General features: G+C 38.0%; 1 protein-coding gene across 2 annotated transcripts in view; it reads left to right on the top strand.

Moving 5' to 3' along the window:
- The first annotated feature begins 434 nt into the window (after positions 1-434).
- CTNND2 (catenin delta 2) overlaps positions 435-27,500 on the top strand; it is a 777,587-nt gene continuing 750,521 nt past the window's right edge. For both annotated transcript variants that reach the window (XM_047074403.1, XM_047074404.1), the window contains exon 1: positions 435-566. In XM_047074403.1, coding sequence (XP_046930359.1) covers positions 435-566 — 132 coding nt within the window. The remainder of the gene's footprint in view (positions 567-27,500) is intronic.

The following is a 27,500-nucleotide window of genomic DNA, read 5'->3' on the forward strand; positions in this document are numbered from 1 at the left end:
GGGAATATTGAATAGATTTTCTTTGAGATGGAAATACACCAATACACAAGTAATAAAATTATGTAAAACAGAAATAAAATAGTAGATCAGCTGGCTTTTTTTTTAAAAAAAAGACTCAGTACTTCATTTCTTTACTCTTTTTTTTTCTTTCTTCTTTTTTTTTTTTTTGCTTCTTATTATTTCTTCTTCCACTTACTTCAAATACAAAACAGAAAATTGTGAGTGTATCTTAGAATTTGGTTGGGGTGATAAAGGAGAAACGATTCTGTTTACTTGTATTGTTTCCTATTCTATAATGATGTCATGTGCCTTCTCTGTAGTTCATAATTTTCATTTTTCCCAAGGGGAATGCTTAAGGTTCCTGACAGTTGTATCTGTTTGCCATGGTGACATCTCACATTGCATTAAACATGTCCCTCTGCATTGCAGGAGCTATGCCTGTCCCAGACCAGCCTTCGTCAACCTCAGAGAAGACCAGCTCCCTGAGCCCTGGCCTGACCACCTCCAATGGGGATGGCTCAGAAACGGAAACCACCTCCGCCATCCTCGCCTCGGTCAAAGAACAGGTAGAAACATTCCACTTTTGTGACCTACTTATGGGAGCACTTTAGAACTTGTTCTTTCAGATGAACCCATGATGACTCAGCTACATTGGAAGAAACTTACGATTTTCTGGCCAAATGTTGGTTTTTAGTATAAAAATATTAAAATTGGGTTATAATTGCCATTGGAGAGTGGATTAATATGTTTTATGTTTTTATTCATGATTTAGGCACTTTTCATTGAGAAATATTCCACAGGGGGTAAAAAAACAAACAAACAAACAAACAAACAAAAACACTTGACAGTCAAAATTCCCTATATGGGTGAAGTTTTGGAAGATTTGGTGATGGACCTTTTATTTAATACTGCTAAATGCTGAGGCCAAATAATTGGTCTTTAGAAAAGATAAAGTCTAATCAACAATCAAAATATATCCACAAGTCTAAAAAATTAGTATGTGTGACAGCAGATGAATTCTGTGTTGGGTCAAGGCATGTTGGTCTTTCCAGTATCTCTGAGATAGATCTGGAAGAAATGTGTTTTAGAACTTCCCCTATAAAACTAATTAAAATCTGAATGCTTCTTCCCCTGACATTACTTTGCCTTAAAATGAATAAGTAAATAAAGTCTGAAGTCTTAGATTAAAAAAACAACAACAAAAAAACTGTTTCAGAAAAGTTATGTTTCTTGTAAATAAAGGGTGGCAAATAATCAAAGAAAGCTGGAAAACCAAGATTTTTTTCTCACTTCTTTTAGCATGTGCTAGAATATAAATCATAATTTTTTAAAGAAATTGAAAAAGCATCCTGTGTTTGGTTTATATGATTCAGGGATGCTGAATAAGCAGCAGAAGTGGCCAGGCTATCAATAGAGTAGCTGAGGAAAGATCCATTGACAGAAGGGATCGATGATGCTCTCAGTCAAAATGTGCCCTCGGGTCAGGAAGTGTATGACTAAGTGGGTACACAAAGCAAAGTTGAATAGAGTAATTGGATAATCTGGTTTTTGAAAATGGTCTGTAAGCAGGAAATTGAGGCACAGGCCGTATTCCTCGATGAGTTTGCTACCAAAAGCACACTCATGAGCGTGCTGACTCTTTTTAAGGAGTAATTGAAGAAAGGAACGAAGGTTCGTGGCAGTTCCCATACTCAAGATAGTGCTTTGTTAAAGTTGGTCTATGCCACGGTTTCTTACTCAGGTATGATCTGGAAGTCTTTGGGCCAGTAACATTGGACTAGTGACAAAATATAAAACAGGAGGAATAAACTGAACAAGAAAATGACAAGACCTGTCTGATGAAAAGTATAGCATTTTATCAGAAGACATAAAGTAATTAGGAATAAATGGCAAGGTATGCTATGATCCATAATAATATCACTTTCTCCCAAATAAAGGTATAAACTTTAGGCTACGGTAATAAGGATCTTATGGCTGATTGTCTCTTTGACAAACTGGGATAAACTATTGTAAAAATTACATGGGAAGGATAAATATACGAGAGTTACAAGGAAATTTTTGGTAGAGAGATTTTACCTTACCAAACATACTCATCACTATAGTGTCCAGTGGGTCCAAAATGTTCTCTCTGTAGGACATAACTGAGGGTTCAGAAATACAAGGACACATTCAACATAAAATCGTAGAAAAAATAGGCCAAGAGAAAATATGTGCCAAAAATATGATGAAGTGTTGATACAGTTAGTATATTAATGCTTCCTAATGTTGATGAGAGAAAAAGAAATACAGAATAGAAAACTAGGCAAAAAATATGAACAGCAATTCACAGAAGAAAAATGCAAAAGACCAATGAATACATGCAAATGTTCTATACTCTACTGATCAGGGATATAAAATTCAAGATAGAAATGATTTTCTTTAATCTACCAAACAGACAAACATTAAAAAATAGTATATATTGTAATCTACCTAAGGGTTAAGGTTTGAGGAAATTCACATTCTTTGTCACTTCATATGGAAATGTGTATTGCTGTAACCTTTGTTTAAAATGAAATGTTGCTATGAATTGGCATTTATAGTGTTCAGTAGCCTTTGATTTGTTGTGCCTAGACATAGATAGTATAGAAATGGGTGACCTAGATCATAAGGTTTTATGTATATGGATGTTTATTGAAAAATTATCTAGGATAGAAAAAATAGAACAATAATGATAAGTTGAAAAACAAGGTGTATCTTTTTTAATGTTTATTTTTGAGAGAGTGAGAGAACACGAGTGACTGGAGGAGGGGCAGAGAGAGAGAGACACACACACAGAATCCGAAGCAGGTTCCAAGCTCTGAGCTATCAGTACAGAGCCCGATGCGCGGCTCAAACTCATGAACCGCAAGATCATGACCTGAGCCGAAGTCGTATGCTTAACCAACTGAGCCACCCAGTTTCCCCAAGGTGTATCTTTTATATAAAAGCTATATCCTTTTTATGTAGTTATTAATAAAATGAGTTGGAGCTATATATTATATCTTTGAAAAATTCCGTGAGGACTTTAAAAAACAACATAATAAATATTTTTGTTTATGTTTATGAACATCTAGAAAAGTGTAGGAGGAAATAAATCAAACTATCAACATTGGTTACCATATGTGTTTCCGATTAGATGGAGGTAGAGTATAGGGAAGACAATCAAAAATGAGAGAAAGAATTGGGAGATTGGAATAGATATTATTTGGATACTAGGAGATGCTACTTCTGCTGAGATAGTGATGTTTGTAGTCGGGAGAGTGGATAAGCTGCTTGAAGCAAAAATACATTCCTATAAATAACATGGCCTCCCAAATCCTTGATGAGGATTTAATAAAAACTTATTGTGAAGAGTTTTTTCAAATAATTAAAATAAGTCCAGCGTTCATTTTTGGATGGCAAAGGTTAGATTCTTTGTGGCAGGAAACTAATGTGAACAGGTGTGAGAGTGTGTCCTGGAAGCTGAGTAGAGGATCTGGAAGCCTCCGCATCAGAGGCTCAGGCATCATCAGGTCCTGTGGGCAGCGTGTGCCCATGTTAAGGCCTGATCCACCAGCAGCCAGGTTCATGGACTTCCTTGGGTGGCCTGGTGCAAACAAGCAATTTTTTTCTTCACTGAAGATTTTCGTCCTAAATTATTTTTAAGGTTTGCATCATTTCTTTTCCTGAGGTCTAGGCTATTATCTATGGAGCCAAAGCTAAGTTAAATATATCTGAAAAAAAAATTAGCTGAGATGAAAGAAAACTGACTTTGGCCATTAAATGTCTTTTATGATTTTTAATAATTATGTACATAACATTTATAAATATGTTCATTTGACTATTGCTTGCCTGGTCCTCTTTGGTGCTAATGGGAAATAGCTTTCCTGACTAAAAGTCCTATTTGTTAAGTTAGAAAGTTTGAAGGAAGAAATTTTATGGCATCACTCTTATGTGCTACCCCAGTGCTGTCTCCTTGGACATCAGTTCTGCAGGAGAGAAGTCATTCTTTATCACAGCAGGCATATATTCTGAGCTCACTGCCAAGTGATAGGTTGCATAATTTATTTACTCATTCATTAAATGTATTGAGCACTTTATATATGCAAAGTACAATAACGATGAAAGAAATACATGTATAAAGAACACTCAGTTTGACAGTTTATTGGAATAAGTTGTTATGGAGAGTAATAATGTAAGTTTTTAGACAGGCAGTTAACATTGCATAGAAATAAATTCTGGTTTATAACCATAGAATGAACTTAAGTCATGCCAAGCCCTGTGTCATGAAATGTGTCCACATGACATGTATGGCATGACTAAGATATTTGTAATCTGAGTCCTAGAGACCTTGAACCCAAGCAGTCATGGGTTACTCCATGAAAAGGTGTTCATTGATTTATTTCTTTGTTCTAATTTCCCATCTTGATTGCTTTTAGCTGGTAAATTTTACACTTTCATATTAACATAAATAGAAACATGATTTATGTTATACTCTATGGGTAATTTTCTGTATTTCAGACACATCTGTCTCATTTCCAAGTTATCAAGTTTCTCTATGGGGCATTAAGAGAGAGGGACCTAATTCCTATTTCCTCTCCTGTAAACAAGCGTCCTTCATCAGAAGAGGAGGGGGGTGGGTGGAGGACAAGCATGTGATGACTTTGTTCATGTGATCTGGATACGTAACTTAGAGGGGGTGATTGGTAGCCATTCATTATATATAGCAGCCCCAAACGTGGGGTGTCTTAAAGGGGTGAGAACAATCAAGGGATTCTTTTTTAAGGATGGTAGGTATCCCTATGATGATGGCAGTGACTTATAGAAAGTGAAATTTATAACGCTTGAAAGGGGGGGAAATAACAGGGAGAAAAGTTACTGGGTAGATGAGAGTGAATGGATCTAGTGCATCAGAGAAAAGAATGGCTTTTGGAACAAAGTTCATGCATGAGAATGGAAGAGAGGCAAAGTACATGGTCTCAGGTCACCTGATGGCTTGGTGTTGGAAACTGTGGTATTTCTTCCCCTCTCTTCAGATGAGCACAGTCATCTTGTTTGAGTTGGACTTGTTTGGAGTGAGCTGGGCTAAGCAGAGGTGGGGAGGGGAGGCATTGGAGATGAGGGATGCAAGACAGCCATGATAACGATGGATCTTGGAAGTGACATAGAGTGGAAGTGGGGAAAGAGAAATTGTTAGTGACAATGCATTCGCAGTGAGTGTGCAGATGGTGATAGCTTGAGAGCTGTGTGCTCAAAATCAAGAATTAGAAAGTCATGATTGTTAATGTTTAGACCTAGGTTGTGACTCTTTGAGATGAGATCAAAGTGAGAAAAGAGAGCAAAATTTTTTTGACTCTGGGAAAGGTGGTGGGGAGTCATGACAATGCCAGGACAGTGGTCTCCAGGAGAAGGGACAGTGCTCGCGTCGCCCATGTGGAGGGGTGTGACTGTGAGAAGCACAATAATGTTTGCTTGTGGTTGCCTATGAGTAGTAGTCCTGGTGTTCGCCCGTGTGTTTTCATTGTTTTTAATTGTCACAGTGCTGGTCTACACAATTAGATAAGAATTTATATTCGTTTACACTATGTAACCTTGTCTTTGTATTTTGCCTTAAATCAACATGGTACTCCTTTGCTCTTAAGAAAACCATGACTTTCCTAAAAATATATTCATTTCGAAAGAATATCTCTTTTCCTTCAGGTAACTGTTGTTTCATTTGGTCATCACACAATTCCAACGCTGGCATCCAAATAGTCTTCTTGTATAAGCTAGAAAAATTACGGGGCATTTTAAAGACCTTTAGAACTCATATAGTTCATTGATCTTTGTAAATTATGACTCAGATAAATGTGTTTTTTGTAATAATTCAACCAGTGAAGAACATTTAAAAAGGAATAGGTTACATAGAAATTGTAGGCATATAACAGTATATGCCAGTGTCTCATTTCATTGTATTTTTCAGTAGTGTTTATCAAATGCCAACACTGTGCTTAGAACTAACCTTCCCTGGGTGATACACAAATCTGAACTCTGACTTCTACTATTTAGCAGTGAAGTTAGAAGAAAAACATATATAGAAATGTATAAAATATTTAAAAACTTATAGACAAAATTTTAAGGAAACTCTCTAGTCAATTTACTTAAAAATTCCAAGTAATTTATACTAATAAGAACATTCCTTAACTTGACAGTATTTATAACCCTAGACACTATTGCTACAGCAATTTCTCTTGTTTATTTTTTTGTTTTGTTTTTTGTTTTTTGTTTTTACTTTGCACAAGGATTGCAATCATGTTCTTGATTTTAGAGGAAATTTTTGGTACCATTATTTCAAATACTGATTATTTTCTAGGTGGTAAAACAGAAGATTTCTTGCTTTTAATCACTTTTGTTATTATTTTTAATAGAGGGGAAAGTAGGAGTGAAGACACTTCTGACCTCCCACTATGGGCAAAGCTACTGCACAGAGTACTTTATACATGGTATGTCCTGTGAAGGCACGAAACAAGCATTTTAAAACATTCTTACACGGAATCTAAAGAAATCTTGATATTTTACATTGACTCATGGTGAGGATAGCATGCCTTTATTTTTATTTAGTTTCTTTTATTTATTATTAAAAAAATTTTTTTAATGTGTATTTATTTTTGAAAGAGAGCGAGAGAGTGGGGGAGGGGTAGTGAGAGAGGGAGACACAGAATCGGAAGCAGGCTCCAGGCTCCGAGCTGTCAGCACAGAGCCCGACATGGGGCTCGAACTCACGAACTGCGAGGTCATGACCTGAGCCGAAGTCGGATGATCAACTGACTGAGCCACCCAGGGGCCTCTATTTATAATTTTTAAACTCCATTAGCTCTGTATAAAAAGCATATGACTGGGAAAGAGCACATTATAAAATCCTCCTTTAATTAGTCTTTGTCCTGTGCCACATGTCATTGCCAAGTCTTTCAGCATTGGTAGTGTTACTGTAATGTGGAACAGTAGTTTCTGATAACATGATGTGAAAAATGACCTGTGATGATTAATCACTTTCCAAACTACGTCTTGGGAAAGCATCTTATGAAAGTAATGACACAATTATCATCCATGAAAAAGAGGAAATTAAAACACCTTTAGGAAAGGTCAAGAAGATAGGGAAGGATTATCTGCAAAGACTAGTGAACTTTATATTCATGTAATCACAGAAAAAAGAATTCTATGTATCAAAGTGCCACAAGTGGAACTCCTTCCATATATTAAAATTAAAATGAGAATTGCTCGATGATTTTGAATTTATTTCTTGTTTCAAGCCAGATGTAGATTGAAAATGGGGGGAGAAAGCATATTTTCCCCCTTGCTTTCATTGTTAGAACATAAACCATGGTAGGAACAGTCATGACCTTTTTCGAGATGTGAACTGCGCTTTGAAGTTGCAAGCCAGGAGTCTACAGATCTGGGTCCTGGTAGAGGGTGTGGTTTGGAAGAAGGAAGGGCAGATCCTGGAGTCAGCAAGGATCAGAAAGCCTTGTGGATGGATATCACATGCACAGACATGGTGCAGACAGGCTGACCAGACTAGGTGTTTAGATTCGCAGCAACCTAAAGAAGGAAATTAAGTGGTGTATGTAACAGTGTGGAGCTCCAGGTAGGAAGGAAGGGGAGTGGTCAGGTGGCAGGGGTTTGATGGAACTTGCTGGGTATGAAACAGTCTATTTCTTTGTGGATCCTGGATCTGTTACATCGCAAAAATGATGACTGAAGCCTGAGAGAGCGGAGCAACGAGTGTCCTAAACCGCTTGTCTAGGGTCTTGGGAATTGGCGCTAGGAGTTCTAGTCACTGGTGAATATTCTGGAAGTGTGGATGAGTCATCTCCCTCCCTTCCTCCTCCTGCCTGCCATGCTCTTTTGTGTATATTCTGTTCTTGCCTGTAAGTTATTTTGAATTTTTCCTTAAAATTTGACTTTGTAACGCTTCTCAAGACACACGTATACTTATCTACCTTTTTAATCACCCCAAATTCTAAGAATTAATGCGTTTGGATGCTGTCTGTTCTGTTCCCTTTGAAGCTATTAGGAGTTGGGTTTTTCAGGGACTGGAGGCTATGATGGGAAAAGTAAAAATGGACTAAGCTTTTATATGCTAAATTAGAAGATAAGCTCTTAGGGGCCCCTGGGTGGCTCAGTCGGTAAGGCGTCCGACTTCAGCTCAGGTCATGATCTCACAGTCTGTGAGTTCGAGCCCCACGTTGGGCTCTGTGCTGACAGCTGGGAGCCTGGAGCCTGCTTCAGATTCTGTGTCTCCCTCTCTCTCTGCCCCTCCCCTGCTCATGCTCTGTCTCTCTCTGTCTCAAAAATAAATAAAAACATTAAGAAAAATTTAAAAAAAGAAGGCAAGCTTTTAATATGTGGGGTTTTGTAACATGACATTATAGTGCCTTTCTAATGCCTCTTTTATATTTATCATTAGAATTCATTGCTAAATATTCATATGTGGAATCACATTGAACATTTTAATATGATATTTTATAAAGTTTCTATGAATTTTCCATTATAAAGTAATTCATACACATTGTAAAAAAGTTTAAAAACTCAGAAAGGAATGAAGGTAAAAATTTTATTTGGGAGTCATATTGCAGCTAGAGATTGTTGCAAATATTTGGGAAGAGCCCTTCTAAGATTTTTATATGAATATATAATTATTTATACAACATTTTTATTTTCCTTTATAAATTTTTTATACTTCCTCGTATACTTAATATTATAGTAAGACTATTTTTCATATCACTATTGTATTAAAACCTAAACAGATACACTGTGAGTTAACATTATAATTTTATTGAACCTTTCCATCTTTGTTGATCTCCTAGGTTGATTCAATTTTCTCAGAATGAAACAAAAGTGCCATGTCACACTTCCTTGTACATAAATCATTGGGTCTACTTTGACAGAACCTGCCTGGAGCAAAGTTTTGAGAAAGACTTTAAAGACCCTTACAAACTCACTGGGAAAATATGTCATAATTAGTTACTGATAAGAGCCACAGGCAGGACTTACAAAGCAGGAGCTCCAGGGGTATTAGTCAGTGCCCTTGTACAGGGTTTGCAAAGTAGGAAACTAACAGGCAGAATATTCTAGAGGGAATAAATGGGGGAAACATGTTCAGTATTCAGAACAACTGAACCAAATATGGTGGACACAGTAAAGATAAACATATAAAATATGATAGGACAAGAAAACATTGTTAAATAGTATCTCAAAATCACAAAAATGTTTTTAAAAGGTTAGACACTACATTTCATTAAAATGTACATATTTTTTATAAAATATAAATGACATACTTCTGTTAACTCTTTATGTAAAATTTATTTCATGAGATCTGTAAGTAATGACTGTTACTCTAGTAATTATTTCATCCAGTGTCTTCTGTTGATGACCAAAGAAACTCACTTTAAAATGGTATTTAATTTGCTTACCTAAAGCCATATAAGAAATTGCCATAGAATTGAAATGAGAAAATTAGCTCGTTTTATTCTGAATCCAGTGCTCTTTTCGCTGTACTGCATTCTCTCTCAATTCAGGTATAATAATGGGCTTCAATATATTGTCTAATATTTCTCCCCCCAAAATATTTCTCTATGGCCAAAGTTTGCTGAGGTCAGATTAAATGATGCCCCTGCCTGCCTCGCTCTCATTTAACTAGGAAAAGAGAGGCAGATAACTTCACATCAATTTGATCTGCAATATATTTTTGCAATCTGAAGGAATCATGAATGAGATTCTAAACAAAAGGAATTCACACGCCTAGGTGGCTCAGTTGGTTAAGCGTCCGACTTGGGCTCAGGTCATAATCTCATGGTTCATGGATTCGAACCCCTTGACAGGCTCTGTGCTGACAGCTCAGAGCCTGGAGCCTGCTTCGGATTCTGTGTCTCTCCCTCTCTCTGTTCCTCTCCCCACTCACACTCTGTCTCTCTCAGTCTCCCAAAAATAAATGTTAAAAAAAAAATTCAAGGAATTTACGCACCTCATTGTTAATGTGTGTAGAGAAAATGTGGTATGAAACAAGAACTGTGAGCTCAATACCACGGCTTTCTTTTCATTGAACATTCCTGTTTCCAAGAATCAGTGGTGTGGACGGAAGTTTTCTCTAGCATGCATCAGTGACACAGGTAAACACGCCCGCGGCAGCCCATCGATCATGTTCAAGTTGCTGTCATTCAGCTGCAGTCATTAAAGGAAAATGTGCAGGTTCATGCCCCAGGCTCTAAATGAGCTGGCTCCATGGCCTGCTGCCGTAAAAAAACTGAAGATCAGCATCGTCCTCCTTGATAATGACAAGTTCTGATTTTTACATTCTTCGCAGCATCTCCAGAAGTAGCTGGACCACTTGCGTAATTACTAGGAGACAGAAGGACTCAACAAGACCAAAACAAACAAACAAAAGTCGCTTAGGACAGGTAATCCTTAGCATTTAGTAGCCAGTTCTAAAGAGCTGCATTCAGCAGTCAATAGATGTTACCTGGGGGTGCATTTTACAGCTTAGACGGGTATCCTGGAGGGTCTGCTAGGTGCAGGAGGTATGTTCAGAATTAAAAATTAGAATTACATTGGGGCGCCTGGGTGGCTCAGTCAGTTAAGCGTCCGACTTCAGCCTGGTCACGATCTCGCGGTCCGTGAGTTCGAGCCCCACGTCGGGCTCTGGGCTGATGGCTCAGAGCCTGGAGCCTGCTTCCGATTCTGTGTCTCCCTCTCTCTCTGCCCCTCCCCCGTTCATGCTCTGTCTCTCTCTGTCTCAAAAATAAACGTTAAAAAATTTTTTTAAAAATTAGGATTACACTGAATTCAATCTAAGATCATGTCATAGTTGTAGGCAAATATGAGCAATCCCGCGTGCAGTTTGGTGCTGCTGTCTGCCCTGTTTTGGGAAGCAGAACTCCGAGGTGTCATCCAAGGGCATTTCAATCTTTGAGTTGTTGTGAAACTTTTAAAGTGCAGTTGTGGCCCTGTAGGTCAGCACCGGTACTCTCACCTCTGCCCAGACAAGAGATCGGCTGTGTCCGGAGCCACCCATTAGTGAACACAGACACTTTGAATAAATGATACCCCAGGCTTCAAATACTTGTCAGCCACCTGCCTACCTTCTGTAGACCTCCTGTCAAAACGAGAGACTGTTTATGCTGAAAATTAATAATCTAGAGTGTAAATTCTTTCTATTTGGGGAGCCCTCACGTATCACGAATGGCATCTCAGCCCTCTTTGGGCATGCCTTCCAAAAACATGGCTTTAATAATACTGCAGGAATAGGGTCTCTTTATGGAGACCCAAGATAAGAAATTACCATACCGAGGATTGCCTGGGTGGCTCAGTCGTTGAGCTTCCGACTTCGGCTCAGGTCGTGATCTCTTGGTTCATGGGTTCCAGCCCTGCATCGGGCTCTGTGCTGACAGCTTGGAGCCTGGAGCCTGCAGCCTGCTTCAGGTTCTGTCGCTCTCTCTCTGTCCCTCACCCACTCATGCTCTCTCTCTGTCTCTCTCTCTCTCTATTTCTCTCAAAAATGAATCAACTTTAAAAAAAAAAAAAAGAAATTATCATCCTGAGAGCTTTTCAACCCTTCTCACGCTGTTGTCACTTGATTTAATGTCAATGAAATATTTTAGTATTACATGCATATTGCTACTAAAATAATGATAGTAATAATAAAAATTGTAATTATTTTTCTGAGAACTGACTAATCAGTTAATTTCTGGAATAGGTTTGTGGCTGGGTCTCCCCCCCTTACTGTTAAGTTGCTGCCCAAGAACAGTAGTGCCCGACACAGAGAATGAATCCAGTGTCTTTGTGTGGAGGGTACGCGTTCATTAATTGACTTATTATTTTTGTTTTTTTCTGTTCCATTTTAGCTGAAAACTGAATGCTTTGCTTACTTGTAATAAAATACCTGTTAGGGTTTCAGTTTCTTCAATCAGTGTTTTTATTTTTTTATTTAAAAAAAAAAAAAAAAACCTTGCAGAGAGAGAGAGAGAGAGTACATGTGAGTGGAGGAGGGGTAGAGGGAGGGAGAGGGAGAATCCCAAGCAAACTCCATGCTGAGTTTGGAGCCTGATGTGGGGCTCAGTCCCACAACCCCAGGGTCATGACCTGAGCCAATATCAAGAGTCAGAAGCTTAATTTACCGAGCTGCCCACACGAGGCACCCCCACATCCTTGTTCTTGTATGTCTTTTTTTTTTTATAGTTATCCCTGTGGGCAGAGGTCACTCTTTGAAATGAAGTGCTAGCCCAGAGCCTAGTGACACATGGCAAACCATTCTATAGCATATGTTATTCTATATTCTACAGGATCATAAATTTTAAAATATTTAAATAATACATTTAAAAATATTTGCAGTGTGTTTATAGAGTGGACACAATAAGCTCCTAAACATGAGTTGTTGTAAGCCCCAGCATTCCCCGGGGCAGCACCAAGGCCTGTGAAGAGTCTAGATGGCAAGTGATGTGGGGCGTCAGATGGGAGAAACACTGATGAACTGTCTTGGAGTTGGAAGGAGGTTGGTATGAGCTGCCTCTAAATATTTGGTATGGGGAACGAGAAAACTTTTATTAGACAGAAGTTATCCAACTGAGAAGAGAATTAGGATAAAGGATCAAAACTGGCAGATAGAAGATTCAGTTTTGTACCAGACATGATCCTTAGTTGCAAACTTAAGCAACTTGAAGCTGAAAAGGAATAATTCAATGACAGGTAACTCTTGAAATATTTGGAAGGCCCAAATAAAATGGTCAGGCTTGGGGTTCATATTGATAGAGTTAATGACCAATTTTATTGCAAGTCTACCCTGAGAATGGGTTCAAAAGGTGGAGACTTTCAAACATGGAAGAAATCTCCTCAATGATGCTGGCAAATGACAAATTTAGGGAAGTACCAAGGAGTACAACTAATCACTTTTCTGTCTCTCCGGGAAATTCGCTAACGAACAATGATCAGTGGCAGACCTTTGACCAGTGGGTGGCAGCACAGAAATGTACCATGGCTGCTTGTAAATGTGCTATTATTTGATGCCTGTAGCCTTGGGTGGCTCTGGGTGGGCCTTTTGCTGCCAACTTCATTCATTGCCTTTCCATAGGATGCCCAAAATATATTATTGTTTTTCTTTTTTCTTCTTGTCTTTTCTTTTTGGTTTTCTCTTCTCTTTCCTTCTCTTCTTTCCTCTCCTCTCCTCTCCACACCAGTGCGTAGCCCAACATGGGGCTTGAACTCATGACCCTGATTTCAAGACCTGAGCTGAGATCAATAGTCAGACACTTAACCAACTAAGCCACTCAGGCACCCCTATTTTATTCTTTTTCTGACCAGGATATGAAACTAAGATATGGCAATCCTAGGAAACAGGGATATGAAAAAAGTTGGAAAGACTATGTGCTGTAATATTACCTAAAACAACAATTAAAATCAGAACTGCCCAGAAATTCAAAGAAAGAAATAGTGAATCCTTTAGTTATTAGAATTAAGGAGAATCTGAATGAATATCTGTCAGGGACTCACATTTGATACAAAGTTTAACTAAATGAACTCAAGTCTCCTCCACATGTTAAATGTTTTTGAGGTCTGGTATTCACTTGTTAGTAAATAAAATTTGTTAATTAGTATTCCATCACTAAAGATAAATATTGCAAATTATTTTTTAAATATTGGCATAGTTTAAACATATGCAGATTTTTTGTATCTGCTAAGAGTCTTTTCTCAGTTGTCTAAGGTATTCATAACTTCTAAATAATTTGGTGTCTATCAACAGACTGATTATTAATATGTAGCATTAGAAACTATTGCCTTTGTAGTGAGTCCAGTTAAAAACTTGAGCTAAGACATTTGATGAACCTTTGATAACCTGGCGAAAGGGCAGTAGGCATCACTGGGTTAAAAACGTTTCTTCCAGTTTCAAAGACAAGTTAAATTTTCAGAGCTTCTGCCATGGCACAGAGTAAACTGGTAGTGGCTCCTGAAGTAAAGTGGGTCATCTTGTTTTGAGGATTTATTCATAAGTGGATATGGGATTTAGGCCAATATTTGATATGGTGGGAGAAGTGATATCCTTGGCATCAGTACATTTGATTCAAATTCCTCTAGCATTTTCTTACTACATACCCTTTTAAGGCATGTAACATCTCTCCAAAATTAAGTTTAATTATCTACTGAAATGAAGAGTCTTATATGAGAGTTATGATGGAATGTGTGCAAATTATAACACAAATTATACAAACATGTTAGTTAATAAATTTACTGTGCAACCCCATGGAAATCTGTGCTCCCTAATTAGTTTATATCTGCTTCATGAATTTCTCTTCACCAGTCTTTGTTTGACAATTAAACATATATGCAATCTCAAACTTTGGATGAATTCATGAAACCCAAAGGTAAATCTGGGGGTTTCTTTGGTCCCTTAGCAGTTTGTGAGAGAGGAAGAGGATACTTGGCTGAAGATAAACCATAATAAATAAGCCTTTAGAGTTTTACTTATGGTCAGGATATCACATGCGACGTAATGCTGAAGAGACAGGATAAGAGGTATTTTGAAGCTCCTGATTACACTTAATTATATTAAATTTCAACTTTCTAGAAGAATATATAGATCATTTTTCCTGTCGCTTTTCTTTTTCTTAGAGAGAGAGCGTGCGTGAGTAGGGGAGAGGAGCAGAGGGAGAGAGAGAGAGAGAGAGAGAATCTTCAACAGGCTCCATGCTCAGTAGGCAGCTCAACAGCAGGGGGCCTCTATCCCACAACCCTGGGATCATTACCTGAGCCACCAGGTGCCCCCCTCTGTCACTTGTCTTAATGAAACTCTTTATAAAGCAATAAAGAAACAAATGGGTCTAGAACTCTTGATAAATAGGTCATTTGTATTGCTGTGATTTAAAAGTCGTCTGAAACCACAGGCATGGACGCATGCCCCAGCACGGGTGAATGCCTGATGTCAAGAAGTATGGATAAAATCAGAGAAAGCAAGATGTGTGTCTCATCCTGGTGTGCTCCTGGGTCTATTGTTGTAATTGAGAGAAGGGAGAGGTCTTTCCTACAGAAGCAGGAGCTCAGAGCCAAAGAGGACTGGAAGAACGTTAGGTCCCAAGGTTTACATAAATCTTAGGCCAGTTAGGATTCTCACAAAATGAGATAGGAGATTCCGGGTAGTCCTAAGTATTAATTCAAGGATATTAGCCACTGCTTGAATTATATTATGGAAAGTGATTCTGTGCCCCTCTGAGGTATATCCCCCTTCTTTTTTATACTGGAGAAAGGGACTTCCACAATTCCTGGACTGTAGAAACTATTCCTTGTGCAGTGGTTACACTTTTAAAAATGACATTATTTTGTCAATTAATAATATGAGTAACAATAGTAATAAATTTCATTCTTAGCCACCAAAGTTGAATTAATTATGTAAAATCCATTCCAGGAGTTCTGATGTTTCACTGCTATTGGGCTATTTTATGTAAGTGAAAGGAATGCACCCATTTTATTCAGATTTGGGGAGTATTTAAGAAAGTGTTAATGGTAAGTTTGGTGAAGCCTCCTACTTTCTGCCTTTTCCAAAACTCTCTATTTGATAACAGAATTTCTACTATCGAGACTCTAGTACTTTCTAACTTAATAACTGATGGTGATTCAATTTTAGGTTGAATGAATGAACGGGTAGTAAAATAAATAACAATGGTTAGGAATTGTACGTGGAGAGAGAAATTAGATGAAATTTGATGTATTTAGATAGATCAAGAGTTGCAAGCTCGTGATGTGAATATTTCAGTAGAAATAATCCTCACATTTAATTATGAAAGACTTTAACCCAAGTAAATTATCTTCTTTATTCACAATAATGTGAGATGTCTGGGTGTTTGCTTGAATTTTACCTTTTTATACTGTGTACATAAAGGAATGAGTGAGAAATTGCATTTTCACCTTGTTAACTTTCCTCATTTGTGATTTCATTATTTAAACTAATTAGCTATGTGCATGACTAAATTGCAATTCTTTTTGTTGCTAGGATTTTCATTTTTTTTAGGCATTATGACTTTATAATGATGCAGTGTCACTTTAGGCCTCGTAGAAAGGAATCTACAGTACACTTGTAGGAGATGAGACACATTGGCGGTGGCTGCCAGGCTCACCCGAGGCCCCTGCTCTGAGGACAGTCCCAGGTACCCCGGGTTTGTGCCATTCGCAGGGGATTGATGGCCCCGAGTGGTGACTTGAATAGATACGGACACATCAGCACATGTCTCTGGGTCTTTTTGTCCCAGCGCTGCATGTTGAGTAGAGGCTGATGGTCTAACAGATGAAATTTGGGTAATTGGTGACCTTGTTTTCTGACCTGTGAAGAAAGCCAGAATGTTTGGTTCAACTTTTTGAAAAATCCAATGAAACATCCCAGCATCATTCCAATATATTACTTTTTTTTTTTTTTTTTTTTTTTTTTTGTCATTGTTTCTTGCTTAAACTCGTTCAAATTGAGCTTCAGGTCACTTAAAACCAGATGAATCCTGGCTAAATCATGTATTTGGGAATTGATGGGTAAATTTTTAAAGTCAGGCCCATGACTTTTTCCCCTGTATCTTCTGACACATTTAAGATGCTTTAAAAAGAAAGAAAAGAAAAAAAAAAAAAAACCACTGTGAGTCAAAGCATTGCAGACTATTGACTCCTGGCAAGACCTCTCAAGAACTGAATTCCTGGTAAAGAACAGTGTAGAGAAGTCTGCTCTCCACATGCAGCTGTGATTTGGACAATCTTCTGTGGTTGGTTAGAGGAGATGTTCCTTAGGTGAAGAGACATGATCAGCTAACAGGAGAGTTCTGGAATTAGCTATTAAGTCAGTTATTTGCGAATATTTGTACCAAAATCATCACAAGGAGCCAGTAAGGGTTTACTCACAGGGAACCATTACAGTCTTTCCTGATGATTCTTTTCTTTTCTTTTCTTTTCTTTTCTTTCTTTCTTTCTTTCTTTCTTTCTTTCTTTCTTTCTTTCTTTCTTTCTAAAGTAGATTACTATACAGATAAGAGCAGTGACAGTCTGAAGATGTAACGCTTCATGATGTCACTAAAGCCTTTGGCAGTCTCTTGTGATATTCTTGGGTACAATGAGTCTGTGAATGACAGTACAGTTCACATCTGCACTGGCCGTGGTTAATAAACTGTTGCCCAGAGACTATTGGATATTAAATTGGGCTTTTTCGTAAAGAAAAAAAAATCTGTCTGCCTGGACTTAGGGCAGTAGAGGGAAATTCAATCTAAGACTGAAATTCTGTCTCCAAAAAGCTTAAGATATTTCATTTTTGCATGGCTACTACTGTTGCTTTTGATAGTGATAATTGTAATAATAATAGCTAAGACTTACATGCCATTATTAATGCTAGTGAGGTTTTATTCTTTATCTTCCTGGATCCTTACAATTTGCATGTGAGGAAGGTTATGTTAATCCGCATGTTAGAATGAAGATGAGACCATGAGCGATTTTGCACCTTGCTGGGGCTCTGTGGTGTCGCAGGGAGGGATTTGAATTAAATTGCCTTCCCTTTAAAGCGGGCTCCCTTCCACACTGCCCTATAAATGTGCATACATGAAGGAAGTGATCAAGGCCACAAATGTTATGCTCTGTGACTTGCCTGAGTAAGGTTATTAGAGAAGAGAGAGAGAAGTACCGGCAAGGATCTTTAGAAGAATTCAAAGATCTTGGGGGGCACCTGGGTGACTCAGTCAGCTAAGTGTTTGGCAGTGCGGAGCCTGCTTGGGATTCTCTGTCTCCCTCTCTTTCTCTGCCTCTTCCCTGCTCTCTTTTAAAAATAAGCAGACATTAAAAAAAAAAAAGAAAAATTCAGAGATTTTCATTTAAAAACGTCATTATTCCCAGGAAGATAAAAACATTTAAAGATTTATTGATGCATTTCTTTCTCTGTCTGGAAGATTGATTCTAGACAGTTTTTGCTGGGGTTTCCTTTTTTCTTTTTCTACCAATTTTAGCTCCACAAAGAACGACCCTTCAGTCAGATCCATTCACTTTGTTTTCAGATACAATCACAAGAAAAACCTTTCAAGTTCTCCTTAAAAATAAATTAAGCCATCACTCACAGCAAACATGACCTCCCCGCGTACGGAAATTAAATATAGAGGGTAATTTACAATTAAGCTAATATTTAACTTGCTGTCAGAGCCACAGCCTTGTTACAGACTGATGTGTTTGAGTGGGTGGAGCTCGGAATCCCCATGGTGCCCCTGCGTCCCCTCTGCCTTGCCTCCAGGAAAGCAGGTCAGGACAGCAAGCTTCAATGTTAATGATTGAGTTTATCAAACCACTTATTTCAGTCTTAAAATCCATCCAAATTTTCTTGTCCTTTGTACCCTTAGAAAGATGCGGAGTCGTACCTCTTAATATTAAATTGTATTTCTCCCTATTGGAATGGAGCTGATTTTTAAACCCTCTAATGATACTGAGGTTGTTGGTAAAGGAATCTCGTCTTCCTAAGGAAAGTGGGAGACGAACTGCTCTGAGTGTCTGCATGTTTGCATTTCTTATGCATCGAGATGTGAAATATCTCCCCAAAGAATAAATAATTTGTAAGCCAGCCTTTCTAATAAACAGTAGTAATAACAACAACAACAAATGGTGTTGATGAAATTGCTCAGTCTGGCTCATTTCTCTCCTCCTAAAATAAGAAAATAAAATACTAACTAAGTTTACTATTTCTGTCTGGCCATAGCCAATATTATTTTTAATAGAAAGATCTAAATATCCGAAGTTCTCGTTTCTCTCTTCTATCCAATTAGCAACACTATGTACACACCATTTTTGTAACAATGGGATGATAACTTTATTTTATTTGTCTTCACCATGATCCCTAGGCTCATATAGAAGAATTGATTATCCAGAAATAACCTTATTTTCATATGCTTCTGTTCCCTACCATTTGCCCATTTCCCCTTATATGAATTTTTTTATTATTTAAAAGTTTGTTTATTTATTTTGAGAGGGAGGAAGGGCAGAGAGAGAGGGAGAGAGACAATCCCACTGCACTGATGGTGCAGAGGGTGACACAGGGCCCCATCTCATGACCGTGAGGTCATGACCTGAGCCAAAAGCAAGAGATGGATGTTTATTTTTAAAAAATTTTTCAATGTTTATTTATTCTTGAGACAGAGACAGACCGTGAACAGGGGAGGAGCAGAGAAAGGGAGACACAGAATCCGAAACAGGTTCCAGACTCTGAGCTGTCAGCAGAGCCCAACGTGGGGCTCAAACCCACAAGCTGGGAGATCATGACCTGAGCTGAAGTAGGATGCTTAACCGACTGAGCCACCCAAGAGCCCCAAGAGATGGATATTTAAATAAATGACTGACTCACACAGGTGCTTCTAAAAAAAAAAAAATTGATCTTAGGAGCACCTGGGTGGCTCAGTCGGATAAGTGACCAACTCTTGGTTTTGGTTCAGCTCATGATCTCATGGTTCGTGGGTTCGAGCCCCAAATCAAGCTTGGGATTTTCTCTCTCCCTCTCTCTCTGCCCCTCCCCTGCTCGTGCTCTCTCTCTGTCTCTCAAAATAAGTAAACTTAAAAAAAAATGATCTTATTCAAACTTTCTTTCTGAAACTAGTATTTTTGGTTTTTTCTTAAAGCCTATTTTAAGCCATTGAAAATTTCAGCCATGCCCACATTGAAAATTGTGGAAAGTTTCTAAATTCCAATTTCCAGAATGAATAGCTGTTTAGTGGTACTTTATTCTGTTTGCTGTATGCAAAAGCAATCCTTATATCCCAAATTTATAAAAGTATTATTTAAATTATACCCATTTACTCAGCATCATTGGAAAGTGAGTTTCAAATAAATAAGAGAATTTACATTTAATTTGGGTTTGACCTTTGTGCACACTATAACAATTTTATTTAAATTATCTTTATAAAGTTATTTTTATCTTAACATTGCTCCATCCTTCAGCAAATTAAGGACAAACACTGAAAACATTTCAAAGTTTCCTTGATGTATTGGTGTTGTTACTAGGAGCACTAAATTTATTGTGTTTCATCTGTAATTATAGAAGCAGGGCTATGAAACTTTGGAGAGACAGGCCTGTATCTCAAGAAAATCTCTGAGAGTTGCTTTGTTGAAGAATTCCTGAAAGCCTATTTTTTAAAAATTATCTACCATTTTGCCATTAAATACATATAATACACATATATACATATATAAAGTAAAAATATGTATTTATATTTATATGTGTGTATGTATATATGTATATATATGTATGTATATACCTATACATATATATACATACATATATACATATATATACATATATATACATACATATATACATATATACACACACACACATACACACACACACATATACTTATGTATAAGGTAAAAACATTTAGCCCTGTGATCTCCAGGGCCCTGAAACTTTCTGAAGTGGTAATTACAGAATAAAAGGTCAAAGCAATTTCCTCCCAGGTGATTTAATGAAAATGATAGTTTGTATGTGTGTAGATCTTTCAGGTTTACTGACTGCTCTGCAAACATTAATTTGATCTTGCACTGCATGATCTGATTGGCAGGGGACATTTAGCTAATCTCATCTATAAGTAAAAAACCGGAGAAACTCTGGGCTTTCAGGTCTTCTTCAACAGTACATGAAATATAAGCTTCAGATCTAAGACGAGAAGTCATTGTTTGAATTCCTACCAATAATAATATTAACTAAAAATCATGGATGGGGGCACCTGGGTGGCGCAGTCGGTTAAGCGTCCGACTTCAGCCAGGTCACGATCTCGCGGTCCGTGAGTTCGAGCCCCGCGTCAGGCTCTGGGCTGATGGCTCGGAGCCTGGAGCCTGTTTCCGATTCTGTGTCTCCCTCTCTCTCTGCCCCTCCCCCGTTCATGCTCTGTCTCTCTCTGTCCCAAAAATAAATAAACGTTGAAAAAAAAATTATAAAAAAAAAAAATAAAAATCATGGATGGCTTACCCTGAGCCAGGTACCTGTGCCACACACATGATCTTAATCCTTTCCACGAGGAACCACCTGCAGTCGTAATGCCCATCTGACACATGAGTAAACTGAGGTTTAATAAGATAAATTAACTGGCCTGATGCCATGTGGCTAGCATGTGGCAAAGCATGAATGCTTAAGAGGTAAAGGTTATCCATAAATAAAAGTATTGTAAAATACATTTTATTACATTATTCAACCTCTCTATGCTTCCGTTTCCTTATGTGTTAAATTAGGGTTAATAATACTGTCTACCTCGTAGAGTTGTGAGGATTTCAAAGTGAGTATATGAAGGGAGCTTAAAACAGTGCATGATATGTAATAAACACAAAATAAATATTAGCTACTATTTTATGTTATAGTAGCCCAGGAATATATGTTTTTTTAATTATTATTTAAAAGGCAATAGCGAAGCCTGAACATTTATGTAATATAGCTTGGAATTAAACTAGTTGGAACTGACAGATATGTTTCCATATGTAAGTTGCACATAATGAACGTGTCTTACAAGTTAAAACTAGGTCTTTCCAGTGAAACCAAAACCAGTGTCATCAAAATAGTCAGTCATTGGTAAGAGGAATGTGAATCTCAATGATACATGTTTAAGATCTAAGTTCATAAGAAAGATATTTGAATAGAGTAATGTCTGTGCAGTTAATGTGGAATAACAGGTGATTAAAACTTGTTTTCCTTCATAGGTTTGTTTAAAGTTAATAGGCAAGGAATCAGATTGCATTGTATTTTGTTTTGCCATGACCAAGAGTAATTTAGCAAAGGGGTGCGTAGGTGACTCAGTCGATTAAGCATCCGACTTCGACTCGAGTCATGATCTCATAGTTTGTGGGTTTGAGCCCTGCATCAGGCTCTGTGCTGATAGCTCAGAGCCTGAAGCCTGCTTCAGATTCTGTGTCTTCCTCTTTCTCTGCCTCTCCCCTGCTTATGCTCTGTCTCTCTCTCAAAAATTAATAAACATTAAAAAAAATTTTTTTAAAGAAGAGTAATTTAGCATAACTTTAATGCTAGTACTTAGCTCAATCCTAACCGTCTTCTATCCACTGATGCAGCTATGAGGTGGTCCTGTCCTGAACTTCATCTGTAGCTGCTGAAGGAAGGAGCAGGCTAAGGCATTTGGTGAAAAGACGAGGTGCATAGAGTTAAAGTTTATGATTGATCTTCATCAGTTCCTTTTAACCAGATCAACCCTCGAGGAATTCCATACATAAGTCAACGAAGGAGAAAGTGTAGACACCTTTCATGTTGTCTTTGCTGTATGTGAGATCACTTCACAGAAATCTGATTTAGGCTTTTTCACAACTACTTACCCATCAACTCCATTTTTGAAATAGGTTCCAAGAAGTATTTAGCTTTTCACATAGACACAGTCCTGGATTCCTATCTCAAAGCTAGGGAATAAATTCTTTAGAACTATTGTAGGTTCTACCCAGTTAATATTAGACGTAATCCCTATAATCTCTTCAGATTTATTGGGCTAGGATTTTAAGAACATCTACTGGGAAGCTTTGTAAGAAACATGCTAAATGAGATCTTATAGTAAAGGGATAGCAAGTTAGGTATACAATAGGGTCTTGAGAAAATTTATTTATTTTTTGCATTCAACTGTATATAGATTCACCCAATCAACAAACATATATTGAGCTATTCTATGCCAGAACTGGAAAGATTAATGAAAAATTGTGCGTCTTTCAAGAAGTTTAAATAGTAGAGCAGGAAAGAATGTAGTGAATGACAACAGCATGGGATAAAAACAGAAATGTGTTATAGGACAGCATAGAAAGGAAAATGGTGAAGCCAAGCCTTGGATGGGTAGGAGAGAGTGCTGTCATGGAATATGGGTCTTGAAGACTTAGTAGGAGCAAAAAGTAGATGTAGAACAAGAACTAAGCAGCCCAGGTACATCCCTAAATTGTTTCCCCTCTAGTCACCATACAGGTCACATAGATTGGGATTTCTTTTGTATAGGTTTGTTGAAATCAAAGAAATAATCCTAACAATACTATCTGAAAGAATGTTTATTACTTTTACCTGTAAGTGAACCTGCTACAACAATAAAGCCATACATGTCTCCATGGATAATATCCCCTTGAAGTAGAATCAGTTGACTATGAATGCTTCCCCAAATAATCCTCTCTTCTTGTTATTGTCTAGTCATTAGTGTTACAGTGTCTGACCACCAGGATAGAGGCAGTGAAATGAACTCACAGACTGGCAATCTAAGGGTGAAGTCTATAGTCCCCAGAGAGCCAGCAATCCCCCTGAAGTTGCCAGCAGGAATGGTGGGGAGTTTTCTCTCGGCATCAGGAGTGTTCTAGGACAGGCAATGCCACTCTGTAACTGCATGGTGTCACATCGGGCATGGTGTCACAGTGGGCATGATGTCATAGCGGGCATCGGAATGAGGGAGATACAATGGCCCAGGAAGAGAGGACTTAGGATCACTACTTCTCCAGTTTTGGATCTTAGTTTTCTAGATCACCGTGTCTATCATTCCATGTTGAAAATGGGGCCACTTTTGGAGCTCCTGGGTGGCTTAGTCAGTTAAGCGGCCGACTTTGGCTCAGGTCATGATCTCACGGTTCCTGAGTTCAAGCCCTGTGTAGGGCTCTGTGCTGACAGTTCACTGCTGTGCTGACAGCTTTAGATTCTGTGTCTCCCTCTCTCTCTGCCCCTCCCCACCCCGCTCATGCTCTGTATCTCTCTCTGTCTCTCTCTCTCTGAAAAATAAATATTAAAAATTCTTTAAAGAAAATCGGCCCACTTCCCTAGTAATAGTGAAAGAAAGTGACTTCAAACACAAGGAGTTTTGATTTTGTTTTGTAGACAGTGAAATATCACATCTAGAAGTGGCGATGCTTTGGTTTTAAAGCAGGGGGATGCTATAATCAGATTATTCTTGGGGTGCCTGGGTGGCTCAGTCGGTTAAGCGTCTGACTTCGGCTCAGGTCATAATCTTGTAGTTCGTGAGTTCGAGCCTCATGTTGCGCTCTCTGCTGACAGCTCAGAGCCTGGAACCTGCTTCAGATTCTGTGTCTCCCTCTCTCTCTGTCCCTCCCCTGCTCTCTCTCTCTCTCTCAAATATAAATAAACATTAAAAAATTTTTAAATGTTTATAATCAGATTATTCTTTAGGAAAAAAAAAATGACCCCAGCAGCTTTGTTGAGAATCAGATCAAGGAGCTAAGAGCTTTCACAAGACTCCAGGGGAGAGAAGATGGTAGCCTAACCCAAGGAGGTAATCTGGGGAATGGACAGGGACATGGGAGGGCTGAAGGCATTGGGATTTGGTCACTGGTTAGATGTGCACAGTCACAGGCAGGAAGTAGGGCATCCTTCTAGATTAAACCTTCATGTGATTTAGGAAATAGAGATGAAGCACAGCAGTTCAAGATCCAAATGAATTGTTCTTGGATCTGTAAAGTTTCCTTAAGGAGTTAATCATCACTCCTTTGCCTACACCTCTCTTGGGACTCTTAGTATTTTCTAACTGGTATTACAATTATCTGTGTTTGTCTCCCCCTCCTAACTAAAGTGAAAGATCCCTATGGGTTCAGCTTAATCCCTAAAATGAAAATGTTTTTGTATTCCATGTATCACAGAATACGTAGCACTCAAGGACTTTGAGTGAAACGCTGTAGGCATTTTCATAAATAACCTCTTGGTCATAATCTACCAATACGATTTTGGGGTATCTCCACTTATTTTTATTTAAATGAGTATATTTTCTATTTTTAAAATATACTTAGATAACAGTTTCATTATAGGATGCTTTAACTAACAAAACATGGGTGCAAATATTAAAATGTTGTTCTTTACAAAATCTTACTATGTTAAAAAGAGCCCATCTTCTTAAAACATTGTCTGAATCCTTTTTCATAATCTAAATACTTTGTCTACCATTTCAAACATGATGGAAGGAACTGTGTGCTGGGCTTTTTGCCTTCTGTATAACTTTTAACTTTGTACATTGTTTCTGTAGCTCACCATATGATCTTAGGAAGCAGGAAAAAAGAAATTAAAATCACACAGAAAGTGTCCCACATTATTGTGTACAATTTTAGAATACAGTATTCGTTCATCATCTTAGTTTATCTGACATTGTGACAAGTGTCTTAGCAGATCAGAGAAAAGAGAGGCTTTTACATGATTAAATTATACTAAGAAACACACACAGCATGTCACAAAATAGTTAAGAATTTTCGCAGAATCAGTAATCACTGGATAAGAGGTAATTCACATCTCTATATGACTAGGCCTGGGAGTTATCTCTAACTGCTAATGTCCTTAAGGAATAATTACCATAAAAGCACTTTGGACTTGTGAAGTATCTTCCAGACACTGTAGATTGGCCAAGTTCAACCATCGTCCGCTATAAAAACAGAAAAGCTGAATTTTATCTTCCAGTCTTTTTTTTTGTAGCCAGGTGTGTCTGAGGCACAGAGCTGACAAATAAAAGCAGACACCGACTATGCCTTTTGAGACAGCTCTTGCTTTCCTGAAAATGGCTGCTGTGCTGCCCTTGCCCATTATCCCTGCCTTAAATGTGCACAATGCTGTGAACTGTAATAGTGGCTTACGGTTGGGAGTTGGCCGGTGACACGCACGGGATGTGAAAGCATCAAGAATTATGGAATCTGGGTCTTCAGCCTCTTTGGGCCACACCATAGAATTCCTGGACACCTGCAGACTCATCATGCAAGAAAAATAAACCTCCAGTTTTTAGCCATCATTACTCAGATTGTACAGAAGGGCACATCCTAGCAAATACAATAGTATGCAAATAAGTCATGTGAGTATTGTAATTATTAGAAATACTCAAATCTCTGTAATGTCTAAAGAGAGCCACAATTAAACCCTTGCAGCAGGATGTAATCTTTTCTTAAAGCCTTTCACTGTGGGAGACTTTTCCACCTCCTTTGGTAATGGTTAATGGCTTTCTTTCCTTAATAAGCTGAGGCACATGTTATATTATTCTAAAAATGAAATAAAGCTGATTATGTTCCACTCGCTGTTTTCACATTTTACCACTCATGGAAAATACGCAACTATTCCTTGGGTTAAATGAAAAATCATCTTTTAAAACATTTTTAATCATGTTAAATGTATTTCTTCTGGACATATATGAGTTATTATTTAGTGTCATAATTAATGTCCTAGAACTAGCAGAATACGGAAGTTAAGAGTTAGAAAGTTCTTAGAAATATTTATTTCTGTATCTTTACTTTTTTTCTGCTTACTAGTTTATTTACCTTAAAGTACATACAGTTATCTACTTCTTTTTTCCTGGGGAGTCACGGCCAAAGTGGTCATAGGTGAATTTTTTTTTAATGTTTATTTGTTTTTGAGAGAGACAGACAGCATGAGTGGGGAAGGGGCAGAGAGAAAGGGAGACATAGAACAAGAAGCAGGCTCCAGACTCTGAGCTGTCAGCACAGAGCCCGAGGCGGGGCTCGAACTCACGACTTGTGAGATCACGACCTAAGCCAAAGTCAGACGCTCAACCGACTGAGCCACTCAGGCACCCTGCTCATAGGTGAATTATTTAATCACAAGATGACTCATTTTCAATAAGACATTAATTCATATTATGGAGATGTTGAGGATCCAAGAGTCCTAGCTCTCAATTTAGAAATATTAAATTAAAACTCTAACTCACTTTTACTCATATAGATCTGTTAATATAAAATATAAATAAATTGTGATGTTGTAAAAAGGGGGAAAATTATTTTCCTTAATTATTTTGTACCAGCATTCACAATTTTCCCACTTAGCAAAAGCAGTAGGTAAGCTTTGTAATAAGCTTTGAAGTTTGCAGAGTTCTTTCACATAAATGGACTCATCATGTCCTTATGTTAGCCTTATATGAGTTCTACAAATTAGAAACTATGACTCAGTAATGTTCAATGATTGGCCCAAAAATATATCACAGAGATCCTGACAGACTGAAGTTCAAATTCTAATGTCTGTCTTTTTTTTTAACACCATTACCAACTTTGCTGTGTTCTGTGTTAGATCTTAGGCATTCTATATCTTATACCTGAAAGTAGTGTTGTTTCACCAACCTGTGTTTCCCCCACCGCCACGCCACTGGGAACAAGTTTTCTACTATCTGTTTCCATGAGTTTAAAGTTTGGTTTTTTTGTTGTTTGTTTTTTGGTTTTTTGTTTTTTAATTCCACATACAATTGATAGCATGCAGTATCTGTCTTTCTTTGTCTGGCTCATTTCCTGTGGCATGATGCCCTGAAAGTCCATGTTGTTACAAGTGGCAGGATTTCCTTCTTTCTCAAGACTGAGCAATATTCCATTGTGCTCACACCCACTGGTGGCCACCGTTAACCCCGTAATTCTACCTGTTAGCATATGCCTTCAACAGAGATGAGCCTCCAGTTGTTTTCCAACAATGGAGATGAACTTGCTGATCTGGCCAGTTCTCTTGCCAAGGCTCCCTGGTGAACAATAGCTTCTATCAGAGCATGGTA

Source organism: Lynx rufus, unplaced genomic scaffold (genome assembly GCF_022079265.1).
Source record: "Lynx rufus isolate CCGP_SWC_20201006 ecotype Redwood Valley unplaced genomic scaffold, mLynRuf1.p SCAF_1, whole genome shotgun sequence".
Lineage (NCBI taxonomy): Eukaryota > Metazoa > Chordata > Mammalia > Carnivora > Felidae > Lynx > Lynx rufus.